The sequence below is a fragment of the Anabrus simplex genome, chromosome 1 (genome assembly GCF_040414725.1).
Source record: "Anabrus simplex isolate iqAnaSimp1 chromosome 1, ASM4041472v1, whole genome shotgun sequence".
NCBI lineage: Eukaryota > Metazoa > Arthropoda > Insecta > Orthoptera > Tettigoniidae > Anabrus > Anabrus simplex.
In genome coordinates this window covers 284,632,108-284,647,204 of record NC_090265.1, presented here as the reverse complement: position 1 = coordinate 284,647,204, position 15,097 = coordinate 284,632,108, and the positions used below count along the sequence as shown (strand labels likewise).

The window sequence follows — 15,097 nt, the reverse complement described above, 5'->3', positions numbered from 1 at the left end:
GATCGAAGTAGGCCTCTGTTCCTAAATTTTGATCCGAGTTACGTCATAAGAATCGGGCGATCCCAAAATTTGTCACTGGACTTTTTTTAAACTACGCTACTGTGACCGGCAATCATTTGAGAGGCATCTCCAAACTCAGAAATCTTAAATTAGGAAACCAACGAGAAAAATAATTTGCCCAACAAATTTCACGAAAATTAATGTAGCAAGAGCTAAAAATATTATATTTTCCCCTGAAACAATCTCTGGTTTGAAAAGTATGGAGGTGGTTTTGTCCCGAGAGCGTAAAATACTGTTTAAAATAAGTCATTTGTTTTATGGAGCATTTTATTAAATTGTTGAATGCGCATAACGTCTGCAACACCTCACATGGGACATATTCAGGAACGAGAACAAACGAACATCTTTTAACCGGGCGAGTTGGTCGTACGGTTAGGGGCGCGCGGCTGTGAGCTTGCATCCAGGAGATAGTGGGTTCGAATCCCACTGTCGGCGGCCCTGAAGATGGTTTTCCGTGGTTACCCATTTTGACACCAGGCAAATGCTGGGGCTGTACCTTAAGTAAGGCCACGGCCGCTTCCTTCCAACTCCTAGGCCTTTCCTATCCCATCGTCGCCATAATACCTATCTGTGTCGGTGAGATGTAACGTCACTAGCAAAAAAAAAAAAAAGCATCTTTTAGTACTGAAGATGAACTCCTCAGTTGGTTAATGAATGATTTCCTGTCATATATTAAGAAACTTAAAATGCATTCAGAGAAAGTAAAAAAAACCATGAGAGAAATGTATCAGGCATAGATCTAGACTACCCAGTCCACTGTGGCCTGCGCAAAATACCTCATAAGTATACATTTTCATTATGCATTGACGAGGAACGTAACGAGCTATGACATCAATTTCTTCTTCAGCTACCTAAGACGCCAAGCGGAATACAATGACGACATGGTTCGTGTGGCAAGAGAAAAAACAGACTGTAAAGGCGTTTTTTTTTTTTTTTTTTTTTTTTTTTGCAAGTTGCTTTACGTCGCACCGACACAGATAGGTCTTATGGCGACGATAGGACAGGGAAGGGCTAGGAGTGGGAAGGAAGCGGCCGTGGCCTTAATTAAGGTACAGCCCCAGCATTTGCCTGGTGTGAAAATGGGAAACCACGGAAAAGGCTGTTTAGAACATATCTGTTCTCCAGCTACTCAAAGTCCAACATTGTATCTTATTCGTTTTCAAGATCGAGGAGCCCTCAGATACCGAAAATCATCGTCTGTGGCACTTCTGCAGTGAACGATGGTATTCCGCTACGCAGTACTTGTCTCGAAGAGAGTTACTAAAAGGTGTACATTTATTTTTTCGAAAAAGACATGTTCAACAGTGAAATTAAGTGTGGAAAGTGTAGAGGCGATGAGCCAGTCAAGTAGAAGAGAGAAAGTTTTGAAACTTGATAAGAAGCTCCTCAGAAGAGAAGTTTTGAAACTTCAATGACATATCCAAGCCAACGCAGCACCGCTCTATAAATAAAGTACTGTCAATACTCGCAAAAACATTCAGTTCTTTTTATTTAGAATATACTTTACTTATTGACATATACGGCCATGCGAATACAAGGGGGCAAGACCGCGATCCTAGCGGCTGAATGATGAAGTAGGAAGCAACCCGTTTCCACGAGTGCATTTCAAGGCCTTGTATTATAGCGTAGGCAGCGGCTGAAACACACCCGCTACGACCCCAAGATTTACGAGTTCGATATTGCTCTATTGCAGCAGCTGTAGCCGACCAACGATGGAACGGTAAGTTCAAGAGTTCATCGTGGATTCTTTCAGGTCTTTCCTATCTCATCATCGCCATAAGACCTATCCGTGTCGATGCGACGTAAATCAACTTATTTGATTTATATCTAATATGTAGGCCATTTTTTGTGTACATAGTTATTTTTTAACACCTAATTCTCTATAAGGTGCTCCGGGGTTTCTGGGCCCAGGGGGTAACTGGGCCAGAGGTTATTCATTTCCATATTTGTGGGAATTTTAATATTAAACTGTTGGCACACCTTCATCTTCTTGGTTTCTCTCTGGAACAACAGCCATTACTTCATTAGGAGCCATTTTGTAGTTGCAGGAGGTTTAATAATTTTTAAGAATAAATTTTCTTATACAACGTCGTGTTTTCAAATGTTTTACGGGCGTCCACCATTTCTTGGTAAGTACCTGTTTCTTTATTACCATTTAGGCATAAACATAATGAATGGTTTTATCTATAAATATGCTAATAAACAGTCCTGAGCATGTTGTTGTTTGTCTGGCAGGGATGGTCCAGTTGCCCCGGAAAATTTATAAAAAAGGGGTAACTGGGCCATCCCATTGGGGTAACTGGACCCAGTTACCCCAATAACGTATACAAGATATTTCATCAAGTCTAATAATTTTTTAAATTTACAATTAATATGCCTATGCTCCTTAAAATACTAAAATTAACGTAAGTTAACTTAAACTTATACAGTTTTAAGTTATCCTAATTTCTTTTTGCTCTGTTGCAGAATATGGTGCGGAACTACAAGAGAAAAACTGAGAAGGGTGCTGGGGGAGCCTACTCGTCTGAGGACCTTGAGAAAGCTCTAAGTGATGTGAAAAATGGAAATAAGACAACTCGAGGAGCAGCCGCTTTTTACAACATTCCGCGGAGTACTTTAAAACATTATGTTCTTGGAACTCGTGGGAAGGGAAATGTCTCTCAAGGTCCAAATAAAGGTGGCGGGGGTGTGAAATCTTATCTCTCTGCTGATGATGAAGAAGAACTTGCCAATGGGATTAGAATTATGGAGAAAAATGGTTTTGGTCTCACTCGTGAAGAGGTTTTAGATATAGTAAAATGTTACATTGTCCAAAACAAGTTGGAAACCAGATTCAAAAATCAACGACCTGGGGAAGACTGGTTTCGATCATTTCGAAAGAGGAATCGCCTATCAATTAAGTTGCCACAAAGCATTGAACATTCTCGCTGTGACCAAACAAATCCTTGGATAATATATGACTTTTTTGATAAATTAACACAGGTTGTTAAGGAACTTGGACTGAATGGGAAACCTGGGCAAATATACAACTGCGACGAAACCGCTTTTTGCCATGACCCCTATAAAACCCGAGTTGTAGGAGCTATCAATGAGAAGAGCCAACGAAAAACAAGTGCTTCTGGAAGAGAAAATACCACAGCATTGTTGTGCGTATCTGCTGATGGCAAGTTAATGCCTTTGCTTTGCGTTTTCAAGGGCAAATTCGTCATGGAGAACTGGATAGACCAGCAAGTACCTACACAAACAGCAGTATCTGCTAGTGAAAGAGGTTGGATGGAGACGACATTATTTTTTCATTGGTTCAGAGATGTATTTTTAACTAACATAGGCACGGAGAGACCAGTCCTCCTCCTTTATGATGGGCATTCAACACACATTTCTACACAGCTCATACGTTTAGCACAAAAGAACGATGTGACCATTATGAAACTGCCCCCGCATACAACACATATTTTGCACCCCTTAGATGTGGCAGTATTCAGGGGCCTAAAGCAGAAGTGGGACAAAGAACTTTGCAAATGGCAAAGGCAGAACCCAAGAAAGAAGATCCCTAAGGCAGACTTTATAGGTCTTCTTAGTAAAACTGCCCTGGAAGTTTCTTCGTCTACTATTATTAATGGGTTTAGGGCAACTGGTATCTATGACCCTGACCCAGAAATTCAAGGACCCAACCGAAAAGCAATTCCGGAGTCAATATTTTCTCCCAGAGACCTTGAGAAATACAAGAAACATCTCACGATTTGTGATGGTACGAAGGAAACAACAGAGGCAGGACCTTCAACAGCTGAGCCTAAGGATCCTATAACAGTGGAGCACAAGCAGCCTCTGACATCTCAACGTGAGCAGCTACCGACACTAGAGCCCGAACAGCGCCCGCCAACTGAATCTGAGCGGTCATCGGCATCTGAACTTCAGCAGCTCATGCAAAGCGATCCTGCGCAAACTTCGACATTTCAACATGAGCAGCCACTAGAGCCCGAACAGCGTCCAACAGCTGAAACTGAGTGGTCATCAGCATCTGAACTTCAGCAGCTCATGCAAAGCGATCCTGCGCAACCTTCGACATCTCAACATGAGAAGCTACTGGAGCCTGAACAGCACCCGACAGCTGAAACTGAGCAGCCATCAACATCTGAGCTCGAGCAGTCATCAACATTAAAGAGAAAGACTTTTGAAGAATTGTTATTGGACCTTGTAAGAAACGACAAAACCTCGGACAAACCAAAGAAAAGGAAAAAATTGTTAATAACTGTGAAATAATAACTACTGCAAAATACCTTGAAATGAAAGAAAAAGAAAAAGAGGAGAAAGAAAAGGCTTTGATTGAGAAAGAAGAAAAACGTAAAAGAAGAGTGGAAAATGCAAAAGCAAGAAAAGAGAAAAGTTCTGAGAAAAAAGGAAAGATAGGAAAAGGAAAACCAAAATCACAAGAAGTTCATTACGACTCTTCTAGTGACGAAAATGAGTGTGATGCTTATTCTATCCAAGACAGTGAAGGAGACTATCTCGAAAGCTTCTCGGAGTATGAGGATGAAGATAGAATTACACTTGAACCTGGAGAGTTTTGCATCGCTAAAGTTTTTGGCAAAACAGAGAATAGCTTCAGATTATACGTAGCAAAGGTTTTACAAAAAGAGAATGGAGGCTACATGGTTCTTTTTTATAAAAGACATTTGCAGACAATGAAATTCAAAGACACCAACGAAGAATTCTACATTAGAGAGTTTGACATCGTACGGAAACTTCCACAACCGATAACAAGTAGTTCCGTTCGATTTAATAATATGATTGGGTTTGCAGCAGACCTCAGTGATCTAACTAACATCCACTAAGTTTTCCTTAAAGTATGAATAGTTGTTTGAACTCAAATTTATTTTAATTAGGCCTAATTACTTAATTTGTAATTTATTTTTTACTTTTCATTTTTTGTAATTTCATTGTAAGATACTACTGTAATTTCTTTGAATTATTTCTAATTTCCTTGTAAGAAACCTTTTTTAAATACAGTTATAAATATATTACTTTTTTTTATTATTTGGACATTTTTCTTTGCACTTTTTCAAATGCCCTTATTAGGGTCCTAATACAACGGCCGGAATGTGTACTTAAATCAAACTACTCGTCATACCAATATTTTTTCAAAATCAATAGAATGTACAATAGGTCCACCTGCCCCAGACATTTGCTGCAGTGCTCTTATAGAATATAGCCTGGGGTGGTCCAGTCACCCCATATTCGCGGGGCAACTGGGCCAACAGGGGGAATAAAAATTATGTGTGTACAAAAAATATATAATGTCAAGGAGTTGCCTTAAATGGTATGTAATCTGTTTGTCTGTTTATTGCTAAATAATCATGCTATAATTTGAAGTCAAAAATTGCTTGTTACTTGTCCCAAATTACAATTTTATGAATGTAACTGGAGGACATGTTGTAAAATCATGACCCAGTTACCCCAGAGCACCTTATATAATAGAGTTGTGACTTTTGTGTTGAAATAAGCGTGTATTTGCACAAGTACCCATTTTTTCTGCATTTCAATTTTTAACTTATTTATTTTGTATTACGTACTTACCAAGAATATACTGTAATGAAATTTCCAAGTTCTTTGAAATCATTTAAAAAAGACTCGGCAAGCAATTGATACAGAATCTCCCACCTGTGCGACAGCTCTGAATGCATATCATTGATTATGTGTACACATATTTTTCACCTAACTATATATACTGTACTTAATACGGTTGTCACTGTCGGGGAAGGCTTTGTAACATCAAAATTTGATGCAAAAAAGTGGCTGCAGGAGGATCGAGAATCTGAAAACTACACGACGCATAAGAAAGCAGTTCATAGAATGAAGACCAGATGGCAGCAGCAAGCATTGAATGTTATTGCTGCTGTTTTACCAGTACATACTACACAGATGCAATAGGATTGAAGACTCTAATGAGCCGTGAATCGGCTCATTGTATTGATTCAGTAACGTGAATGGAATCAATTGGATCGAATATCCCATCACTACTACATTCCGGTCAAGGACGGTACTTCGAGTAAGCGGTCTTCCAAAATCTGTGCGGTTCATTGGGTATCCGGAGGACAAGGACCACAGCTCTACACCCCCAATTGAACGGCATCGTGGACAGATTCAATAGGACCATCGAGAATCATCTGCGAATAATCATCAGCGAACATCAGAGAGACTGGGATCATCATCTTCCCCTGCTCCTCTTGGCGTAATGGTCTTGCAGTGCCAGAGGCCACTGAATGCACACCAGCAAGGACATTTGAGATAGAACTGCACAGTGGATTAGAGCTTGGTAAACCTGAGGAACATCCTGCCCATACCGACCAATAACGCCTCGATCTAGTAAGGAAACTAGAGGATGTACACGTCGCTGTCTGGCAGAGATTGAGAACAGAGAGCGATTGAATGAAAGCACGATACGACCAACAACCGGACGCTACCAGATATCAGGAAGAATACCTGGTCATCATCATCATCATCATCATCATCATTTCCCTTTATCCAGCTGTAGCCGGGTAGGGGCAAATATGGTTCCTCTCCACTTTCTTCGGTCTTTCCACCACTGCTCCTGCAACACTGTGTCCCATTCCAGGTTTCTTTCTATAATGCTGTGTTGGATGGTATCCTTCCATCTCAATCGTGGTCGTCCACGGCCTCTCCTTCCTTGGATTTGCATTTCCATCACCTTTTTTGGCATTCTTTTGTCGCTCATTCGCTTTATGTGCCCAAACCATCTTAGTCGGCTCTTCTCTATAAGAATACCTGGTATGGCTGTATATTACAGTATATATGTGGCGCGCAAGCTGCACTCGCTCCGAAGAATGGTTGACACCAAGTGAAGAATTACCACCTGGTCACATGGAGAAATGGAGTACCTGGAGATCACTGAACAGATTACGGTCAGGCGTGACAAGATGTAAAAGCAACCTGCAGAAGTGGGGTTTCAACATCGAGTCATCATTGTGTGAGTGTGGTGCAATCCAGACGACGTCTCATTTGTTGCAGTGTAGTAAGTGCCCTAAAACATGCACAGTACAAGATCTACTTCAGGCAACAGAAAATGCACTGGATGTCGCCAACTTCTGGGCAAAAGTAGTATAGACCTTTGTTTTTTGATAAGTGTGACTTTGTATATAATGTATATAATTCAGTAAGAGTATATATGTATATGTATTTATAGTATTAATGCTTCTGATACGAATAAATAAATAAATAAATGGCTGTATAATTCCATAAGGAAGAGAGGCTTGTCCCCCAAACTCCACTCGGCGTGTCAAGGGCCTTACTGTGTTATCAAAGGAATAAATGGCAATCTATCACACACAACGGAGCCCGAGAAGCATGAAGAAGGTGGTGCATCTGGACCGATTGGTGCCTTACCGGGAAGCAGCTGGAGAAGACAACTGATCGAGACAACCAGCTCTCGAATGGGGGCGATGTTTCGTGCACAAGCGACCGTCAGCCTTGTCACAGCCCCTTCAGTATTACCTGAAAGGGGATGATTAAGCAAGCTCGGGGAACCTCCCAGCCCACCCGAAGGCATGACGCGGCCTTTCCTCTATTGTTCCCTTCATTTACTGTAGTTTCTCAACGCAATTTCCTGAAGATACGACCAGAAATTTCCATCCCCAGCCGAACCCTAAATGATCTAGTGGCTCATCATCGAGGTATAAATACAAGGCCGTTGCGAGCTGTGCTAGGTTGTGGTATCGGATAGTCCAGAAAGTAGGTGGGCTGCAGGAGACGTATGGAACGGAAGACACTGTACTACAATATGAAAGTAATATAGAAGCCTCCACCTTATCAGTACAATGTTTATTTACAAGATGCAGTAAATTCAGTACCGGTTTCGAGCCCTATGGGGTCATCCTCAGCTGTTATACATTAAATTGGTTTCAAAAACATCACATAAGGACTAATGTCTTCATATCACTGACCCAATTTGACAGATCATGAAAAAGTAAATATAACAGTAGTATAATGGATCTTTTCTCATTGACTAGAAAGTTGCTTTTCATATAAAGCATCATCTCATTATAGCCCGAGTCTAGTAAACATCAAATAAAGTTTATAACGGTATATATGGAATTATTGCATATTTACATATATAATTGGAACATACATTGTCTATTAAAAAACGAATATATACACATAAAATTTGACCCGCTATGACAGGCCGTTTATAAGTGGATGAAATGATAAAAACAAGGTAAAATGGGTCCACATTTAACTCTTAGTATGTACTGGTTTGTTGTTGCTGAGGATGACCCCATAGGGGTCGAAACCGGTACTGAATTTACTGCATCTTGTAAATAAACATTGTATTGATAAGGTGGAGGCTTCTATATTACTTTTATATTGTAGTAGCAATCAATACGGAGATGAAGCTCATAGATGATAGACATTGTACTACCCGAGAATACTGTGTGTTGGGTATTTCTATGGACTGCAGATCGCTGTAAGTCAGCAAGGGAAGGTGCTACCATGTGAGGGTAAATAGACCTGAGTTAATATTTGCTGCTGTATTGTCCTGCTGTTGAATACTGTTGAGCTGTTGCTGTTTAGTTGTTCACTGCATGTAACTGTGTGAATTACTAGACTGTCTCTAGTCAGCATGTGTTGAGTAGCCCATAGCCCTGAGTTCAAATCCAGCAGTCTACACACAACTGCTGTATGAGGTGACTGGACGTGGGAAAATGAAAGTAAGGATTAGTCGTCCCCAGGTATAGCAATGGGCCAGATCACCTGCTATGCCATATGGAAGAGAAACTTGTAAATAGACAGCAATTAGCAAGTGTGGCCATTCATGGTTGATTAGAACTGTGTGTATGTATATATGCATTTATTGGGTCATCCTGAAATAAACTGAGTAATACAACAATCAAGAGTTTTATTTGTAACCATATACATACCCGCTTGCTTAGTTTTTCCAAGAATCAGAATGGATTTTTCTTTTAAACTTGCTCTACTTCAAGAATCAGTCATCATTTGTTATCAGTTGTGGTTGATGCAAAAGGAGATTTTTGCTCCTGTTTAGTTCAACCATTTCCTTTGTTTCACAAAGCAATCCATAGAAGACCTAGTTCTTACAATTTTAGATGGCCATGCAACTCATGTGAAGAAAACTGAACTGATTGAGCTTGCAATGTTTTTAAACTGAAATCATTGATGAGTAGTGATAAAAATAGTAAAAAACAAATTTCTGGTGCAAAGAGGAAATAAATTTCAAGAACAAAAATAACAATGGTCATTGACACAGATTCATAGGAATTCTGTGATGACTCTGATAGTAATACATTTCAGAAAGTGATGGGGAAATGCACAAAAGGGTTGAATCAGAAGGTCAGGTTATGAACACCCTGCTATCATATGCAACAGTAGACTGTACTGCCTGCAAATGTCTGGCTGAAGATTGGGAGGCCAGTACCAAACACAACAAACTAAGGGAGAACCAATGACTAAGGGCAGAGGAGTTCTCCCTTAGGATGGTTGAAGCCTTTATGAAGGAAATGAAAAATTCACCAAAATGCTGCGTCTTGCAGGTGTGGTAAAAGACTGCCAAAGGCTAAGGGAGATAACCCCAACAGAAAATCCTCTACTGTGTTACGCCTAGCAAAGCAGCTGAACAGGGTTGATGAGTTTGTTAATTTTGAAACCAAAACAAGCCTAGGGCTACCGACAGTGGGGTTTGAACTCGCTCTCTCCCGAATGCAAGCTGATAGCTACATGACCCAACCCACACAGCCACTTGCTCGGTCTTTTAGGAAGAGGCAGGCTACAATGGTTTGGACATGTTATGAGAATGGACAGAACAGCAGCAAATTACTTTGACACTGGAGTGAAAGGGGAGAGGCCAAGGAATCGATGGATACACACAGAGAAAACGGAGGTCAGCAACAGGAATGTCAATTGGAAGTATATAGAGGAACAGGAACTATACTTTGACAGGAAGAAATGGCGAATGCCTGTACACCACACCCAGGAAAGTGGAGCTGGAAAATTATGATGATAGAAGAGAAAAACAAAACAAAGGTTTTATTGCTTAAGAACAATCTGAGAAAGAAACTGAAACATATTTTGTTGTGAAATTTATGCAGCAGTAGAAAACCTATCTTTTCTCTGCTGTGGACGACGAAAGCAATGTTTTCAAAATTACGTCAAAGGAAGACTTAACAAAATTTACTGAACTTAGACATAGAATAATTAGATTTATCTGTGAGTAATCATGTATTTCATAAACTTCATCTAAGCATTTTCCACCATTTGTCATGTTCAGTTTGTCAGTGTCAACATTTTCTTACCGTACCACTAATTTGAGAAAGCCCATTCACACTTCATTTCCTGATCTTGAGAAGGCTTTCAACAGCATACCCCACCGTCTAATTATTGCAAGATCATGGAATTCGCTATTTTAATGAATAACCTGGTTTTGAACTCAAAGGTACATCATCAGTGTTAAAATTATTTACTACATTTAAGTCCTCATAAATGTGTGTCGTCAAAATAAATTAAACGTCTGTTCAGTACTTGATGAACAGCCTTAACACGAGTACGTCAGCCTCTTCTATGGTATATCACACTTTATTTAACAACATTATAAGGTTTATATGCATTGTTTTCACACTCTTACACTTTTTCTTTCTTATCTTACAGTTGATCTCAACAAGGCTCCATTTTGATGATGATTGTTGTTTAAAGGGGCCTAACATCTAGGTCATCAGCCCCTAATGGTACAAAATGTAATGACAATTTAAAAGTCCAAAATCATCTACTGACCAGAATTCAAAACATGATGATGAAGAATGAATGGATATAAATTTAAAACAATCAGTGGATCTGACCCGCAATGCCCCACATTCCCAGAAACTAGCGATAAACAATATTATTACTGACCAAGGGAAGGCTTCTAAAACACAATCCTGAATCGATGATGCTTGTAGTCTAAAGGGGTCCAAAATCCAGGTCATTGGCTCCTCATAATGGTACTTATCGCAAGGAAAGTAGAACATGGTATTTGTCATGTTGCAGCACTAATAAAAATTAGCGTAGACTCGCGGTATCCCACATCATGGTACTACTCACAGGTAATGTAGTGCGCACATGTAACACAGACTTATGGTATTTCTCACATTGCGGCACCATTTACAGGCAACGCAAACCTATGGTGTTCCTCACATAGGTGTACTAATCCCAGGGACTCGTACTATCCTGTCGTGTTCCTCACATAGTGGATACTAATCATAGGCAAGGCAGACCCATGGTGTCGCTCATAGAGTGGTATTAATCATAGGTACTGTAAAACTCACCCTGATTCACACACTGTCGCTACTAATCACAAACCTATTGTGTACCCAACATCATGGTACTATGCGCAAGTAAAAGCAACCCATGGTATTCCCCGCATGGTGGTAAGGGTTCCATTTTAACGACACACTCATGTGGACTTAAATGTTGTAAGTAATTTTAACACTGATGATGGACATGAGAGACCAAAAACCAGTTATGGATTAAAATAGTGTGCTGATATGACTGTTTGTGATTAATAATAATAATAATAATAATAATAATAATAATAATAATAATAATAATAATAAAAAGGTAATATTAAAGTCAAAGGTGAAAACCTACTGAAGACCAATACTTTCCATTACTTAGGATCTCATTTATGTAGTAACACCAACATTAACACTAAAGTGTGAGCAAGGATAAATGCTGGATGGATGTGATGGAGGGAGGTAACGGGAGTGCTCTGTGACAAGAGAATGGCAATACGCCATAAGTTGAAAATATATCATACAGTTTTTCGTCTTTTAGGAAGATGCCGGCTACAATGGTTTGGACATGTTATAAGGATGGACAGAACAGCAGCAACTCTTACACTTACTGCTGTTGTAAATTTCAGAAATAAATTTTTACAGATCTGTTCATAATGGTTCATTTTGATCTGTATGTTAAGTTTCGTTCCATTTTGCCCCAGCATATTTTTCACTTTACCATGAGGTTGGGATAAAGTAAAAAAAAAAAAAAAAAGTACAGTGGTACAAAATGTCCTCCAATATCCAATGATAAAGTATGATGAACATTGTTGACAGTTATAACAAAGGTGAACCCATGAGTTATCATTAGGCATGAAAATCATCATCTTTACTTGATTAAATTGCTTTTCACAAGACGTAAACACTTAACCATTTCACTTTGCTCCAAGCTTCCCTAGTATAGAAATGAAGTACCTACTGTAGTTAGTAAGGGCTTGAAATGTTTCACCACTGGAGCAGTATATGTGCTCAGCTGTAGCTCCAGAAGCCCAGAACTTGCCTCACGATACTCAGGCATATTAACTTTATGATGTTCACAACAAAACCTTCTGATGCTTGCCTTTGGTTATTTTGAACATTTAGGAATTCTGACAAGCTGCTCTCAAAAGGCATTGTCCATATGTTGCAACATTTTGCAAAAGAAAGAACATTTTGCACTTCTTCACTGCAGGCTGGATATAAGTGATTTGGGTACTAAGGGACTCACAACTCAACACATCAAACCATAAATAAATATGAAGTGGGCAGCAAACTTGAAACATACGAACAAAGCACTGAAAAAGAAAACTGACAACTCCACTTCCCCCCCCTCTTCCTATCTCACTCAATCCCAGATCATCCTTTGAGATGTCAGTTGTTGACCTATAGAGAAGTACAATAATAACTACTCCATCATCACTCATGGGGCAGCAGTCTTTGCTGTCTCTACATTACAAATACTCTCACACCCAACATTTTGTAGCATCGTGCCACCTCACTGCTGTTCATGTGTTCGATACTCATTGTAGAGTCTTACTAACATCTCATCTTGTAGGCCAACTGTTTGGACTGGAAACAATTTTCTTGTAGAAGGTTGAGAAAAATCTGGAATGCTTGAGAAAATGTGTATTTTTATGCTAGAAATATTCCTTATTATGATCACGAATCATAAGCCAGTTGGGAAACTGAGAACTTGTTGTGGTACCTCACAGTTATGCTGTCAGCTTGTGTTTCAGTGTATGTAAGCCTCTATTCAAATTGAAAATATATACGGTAGGTCATTTGCATTCATGCGTTCAGTGAATATGTTGTGTTCACCTGAGTACACGTTTTTGAGCAACGTTTATTCTCCAGAGACACAGACTGTATGTATCTGTAAACTGAAAACACAGGTAACACCCTGAGCCCTATTTTTAAGTAAACATGTACTGGTATTGGTTAAGAAGGTTGATCACACAGAAGTAGCACTTAAGTTTCATAAGGGAGAAGGAAACAGTTTCAATAACAATGATCATCTTTGCTTCATCAGTGATTCAAAAGTATAAATTGACGCAAGTGTAATAGACTAATATAACTTGGAAACAATATTCTTTAAACCATGGGTAAGTAATGCAAATATTATTATTATTATTATTATTATTACTTGTGAGGTACGGCTATGAAGTGTTTGCATCCATTTAATATTATTATTTACGCAGTTGTGTACGAACCATAATTGGTATAATCACAATCATATTATTTGTGAGCTTATGTCATGGAACATCTGCTGTATATATATTAATAAGAGTTTATTTAATGTAGGAACATGTGATTGATAGTATATAATTTATTATTAACTGTATACATGATGTATAATCCAATGTAACATTGTGCAACACACTGTAATAAGTCCAGAACAATGCAATGCACGACTAGATTTATATAGAGAATTCTTTACATTGTAACTAGGCTATTGGAAACTCTCGAATTTACGAGAAAATATGTTGTGTCATATTCTTCTAGAAGCCTGGCCGGGAAACATATACAGATTGTACCAAAACTTGACGGCAATAATTTAGGAATGGATTCTCACGTAGAGAGAAGAAAAAAGTTTATGACAACATGGGTCCGGAAATGTATACTTACAGATTTATTCAAACTTTTGTACATTTACACCGTACATCTGTAACGGCAGCTGAAACACTTTGAGCATGTATCAGAGGAAATTTTCTAAGTGACGACCTTCAGCTTGAATACAAGCCTCCACTCTTCGTCGCATGGAGTTACACACGCGATCAAAAATGCCTGGTGTAGTGCGTATTACCCGACAGATTGTCACAATGTGCTCATGTAAAGTTGCTTCATCAGGAACAGGAGTCGCATACACGAGAGATTTAACGTGTCTCCACCGGTTAAAAGTCTAGGAGGTTCAAGTCAGGAGAGCGTGGTAGACAAGCAATCAGTCCTCTACCTATCCAGCACTCAGGAAAATGGGTATTCACGTACCTGTGGGCAGGTAGACTGAAATGTGCTGGAGCACCATCATGCATGAAAAACATTTGTTGACGGGGTGCAAGTGGCATGTCTTGCAAGTAATCAGGCAATAAAGTACGCATGAAACTCATGTACTGTAGTTCTGTCCAGTAAGCCTATTCAGAAGAACGTATGGTCCCAACAAGGAATCACCAACAATGCCTGCCAAGATGTTAATGGCGAACCTCTGTTGATAAGCAGATTGGATGATTGCATGAGGATTTGTATCACTCCACACGTGTTGATTATGGAAATTCTGTATTCCGTCTCTTGCGAATGTCGCTTCATCTGTGAACAACACAGAAGCTGCGAAGTTAGGCGTCATGCCGCATTGTTGTAGGAGCCACGGGCAGAACGTTACTCTTGCAGGATAATCTGCACGAGACAAGGCTTATAAATGCTGCAGATGACCGGATACAATAGGTATTCTCGTAGTAGTCTCAGGATGTGTGAGAGCTAAGGTATTTTAAGACTCATATCAGGTTCATTTGCAACATGATTACTTATGTAATAATTGTAACCGGGGTCTCGAATTTTTTTTTAGCAGCAAACAGGACATGTAAATTATCACTAACATTAATTTGTGTCACAAAGTTTGAATAAATCCGTAAGTACATGTTTCCGGGCCCATGTTGTCATAACTTTTTTCTTCTCTTATGTGAATCCATTCTTAAATTTTTGCCGTCGAGTTTTAGTATACCCTGTATACA

At 39.4% G+C, this 15,097-nt stretch overlaps 1 protein-coding gene across 1 annotated transcript; it reads left to right on the top strand.

Annotated features, from left to right (window-relative positions):
* Positions 1-2,093: 2,093 nt before the first annotated feature.
* Positions 2,094-5,060, top strand: LOC137498541 (uncharacterized). The gene is made up of 2 exons (XM_068226192.1): positions 2,094-2,189; positions 2,527-5,060. Exon 2 carries the CDS (start codon positions 2,530-2,532, stop codon positions 4,318-4,320), a length of 1,791 nt encoding a protein of 596 aa, XP_068082293.1. The 5' UTR covers positions 2,094-2,189; positions 2,527-2,529; the 3' UTR covers positions 4,321-5,060.
* The last annotated feature ends 10,037 nt before the right edge of the window (positions 5,061-15,097 follow it).

Coding starts and splice junctions, on each gene's coding strand:
- LOC137498541 (XM_068226192.1), top strand. CDS start 2,530: ATGGTGCGGAACTACAAGAGAAAAACTGAGAAGGGTGCTGGGGGAGCC.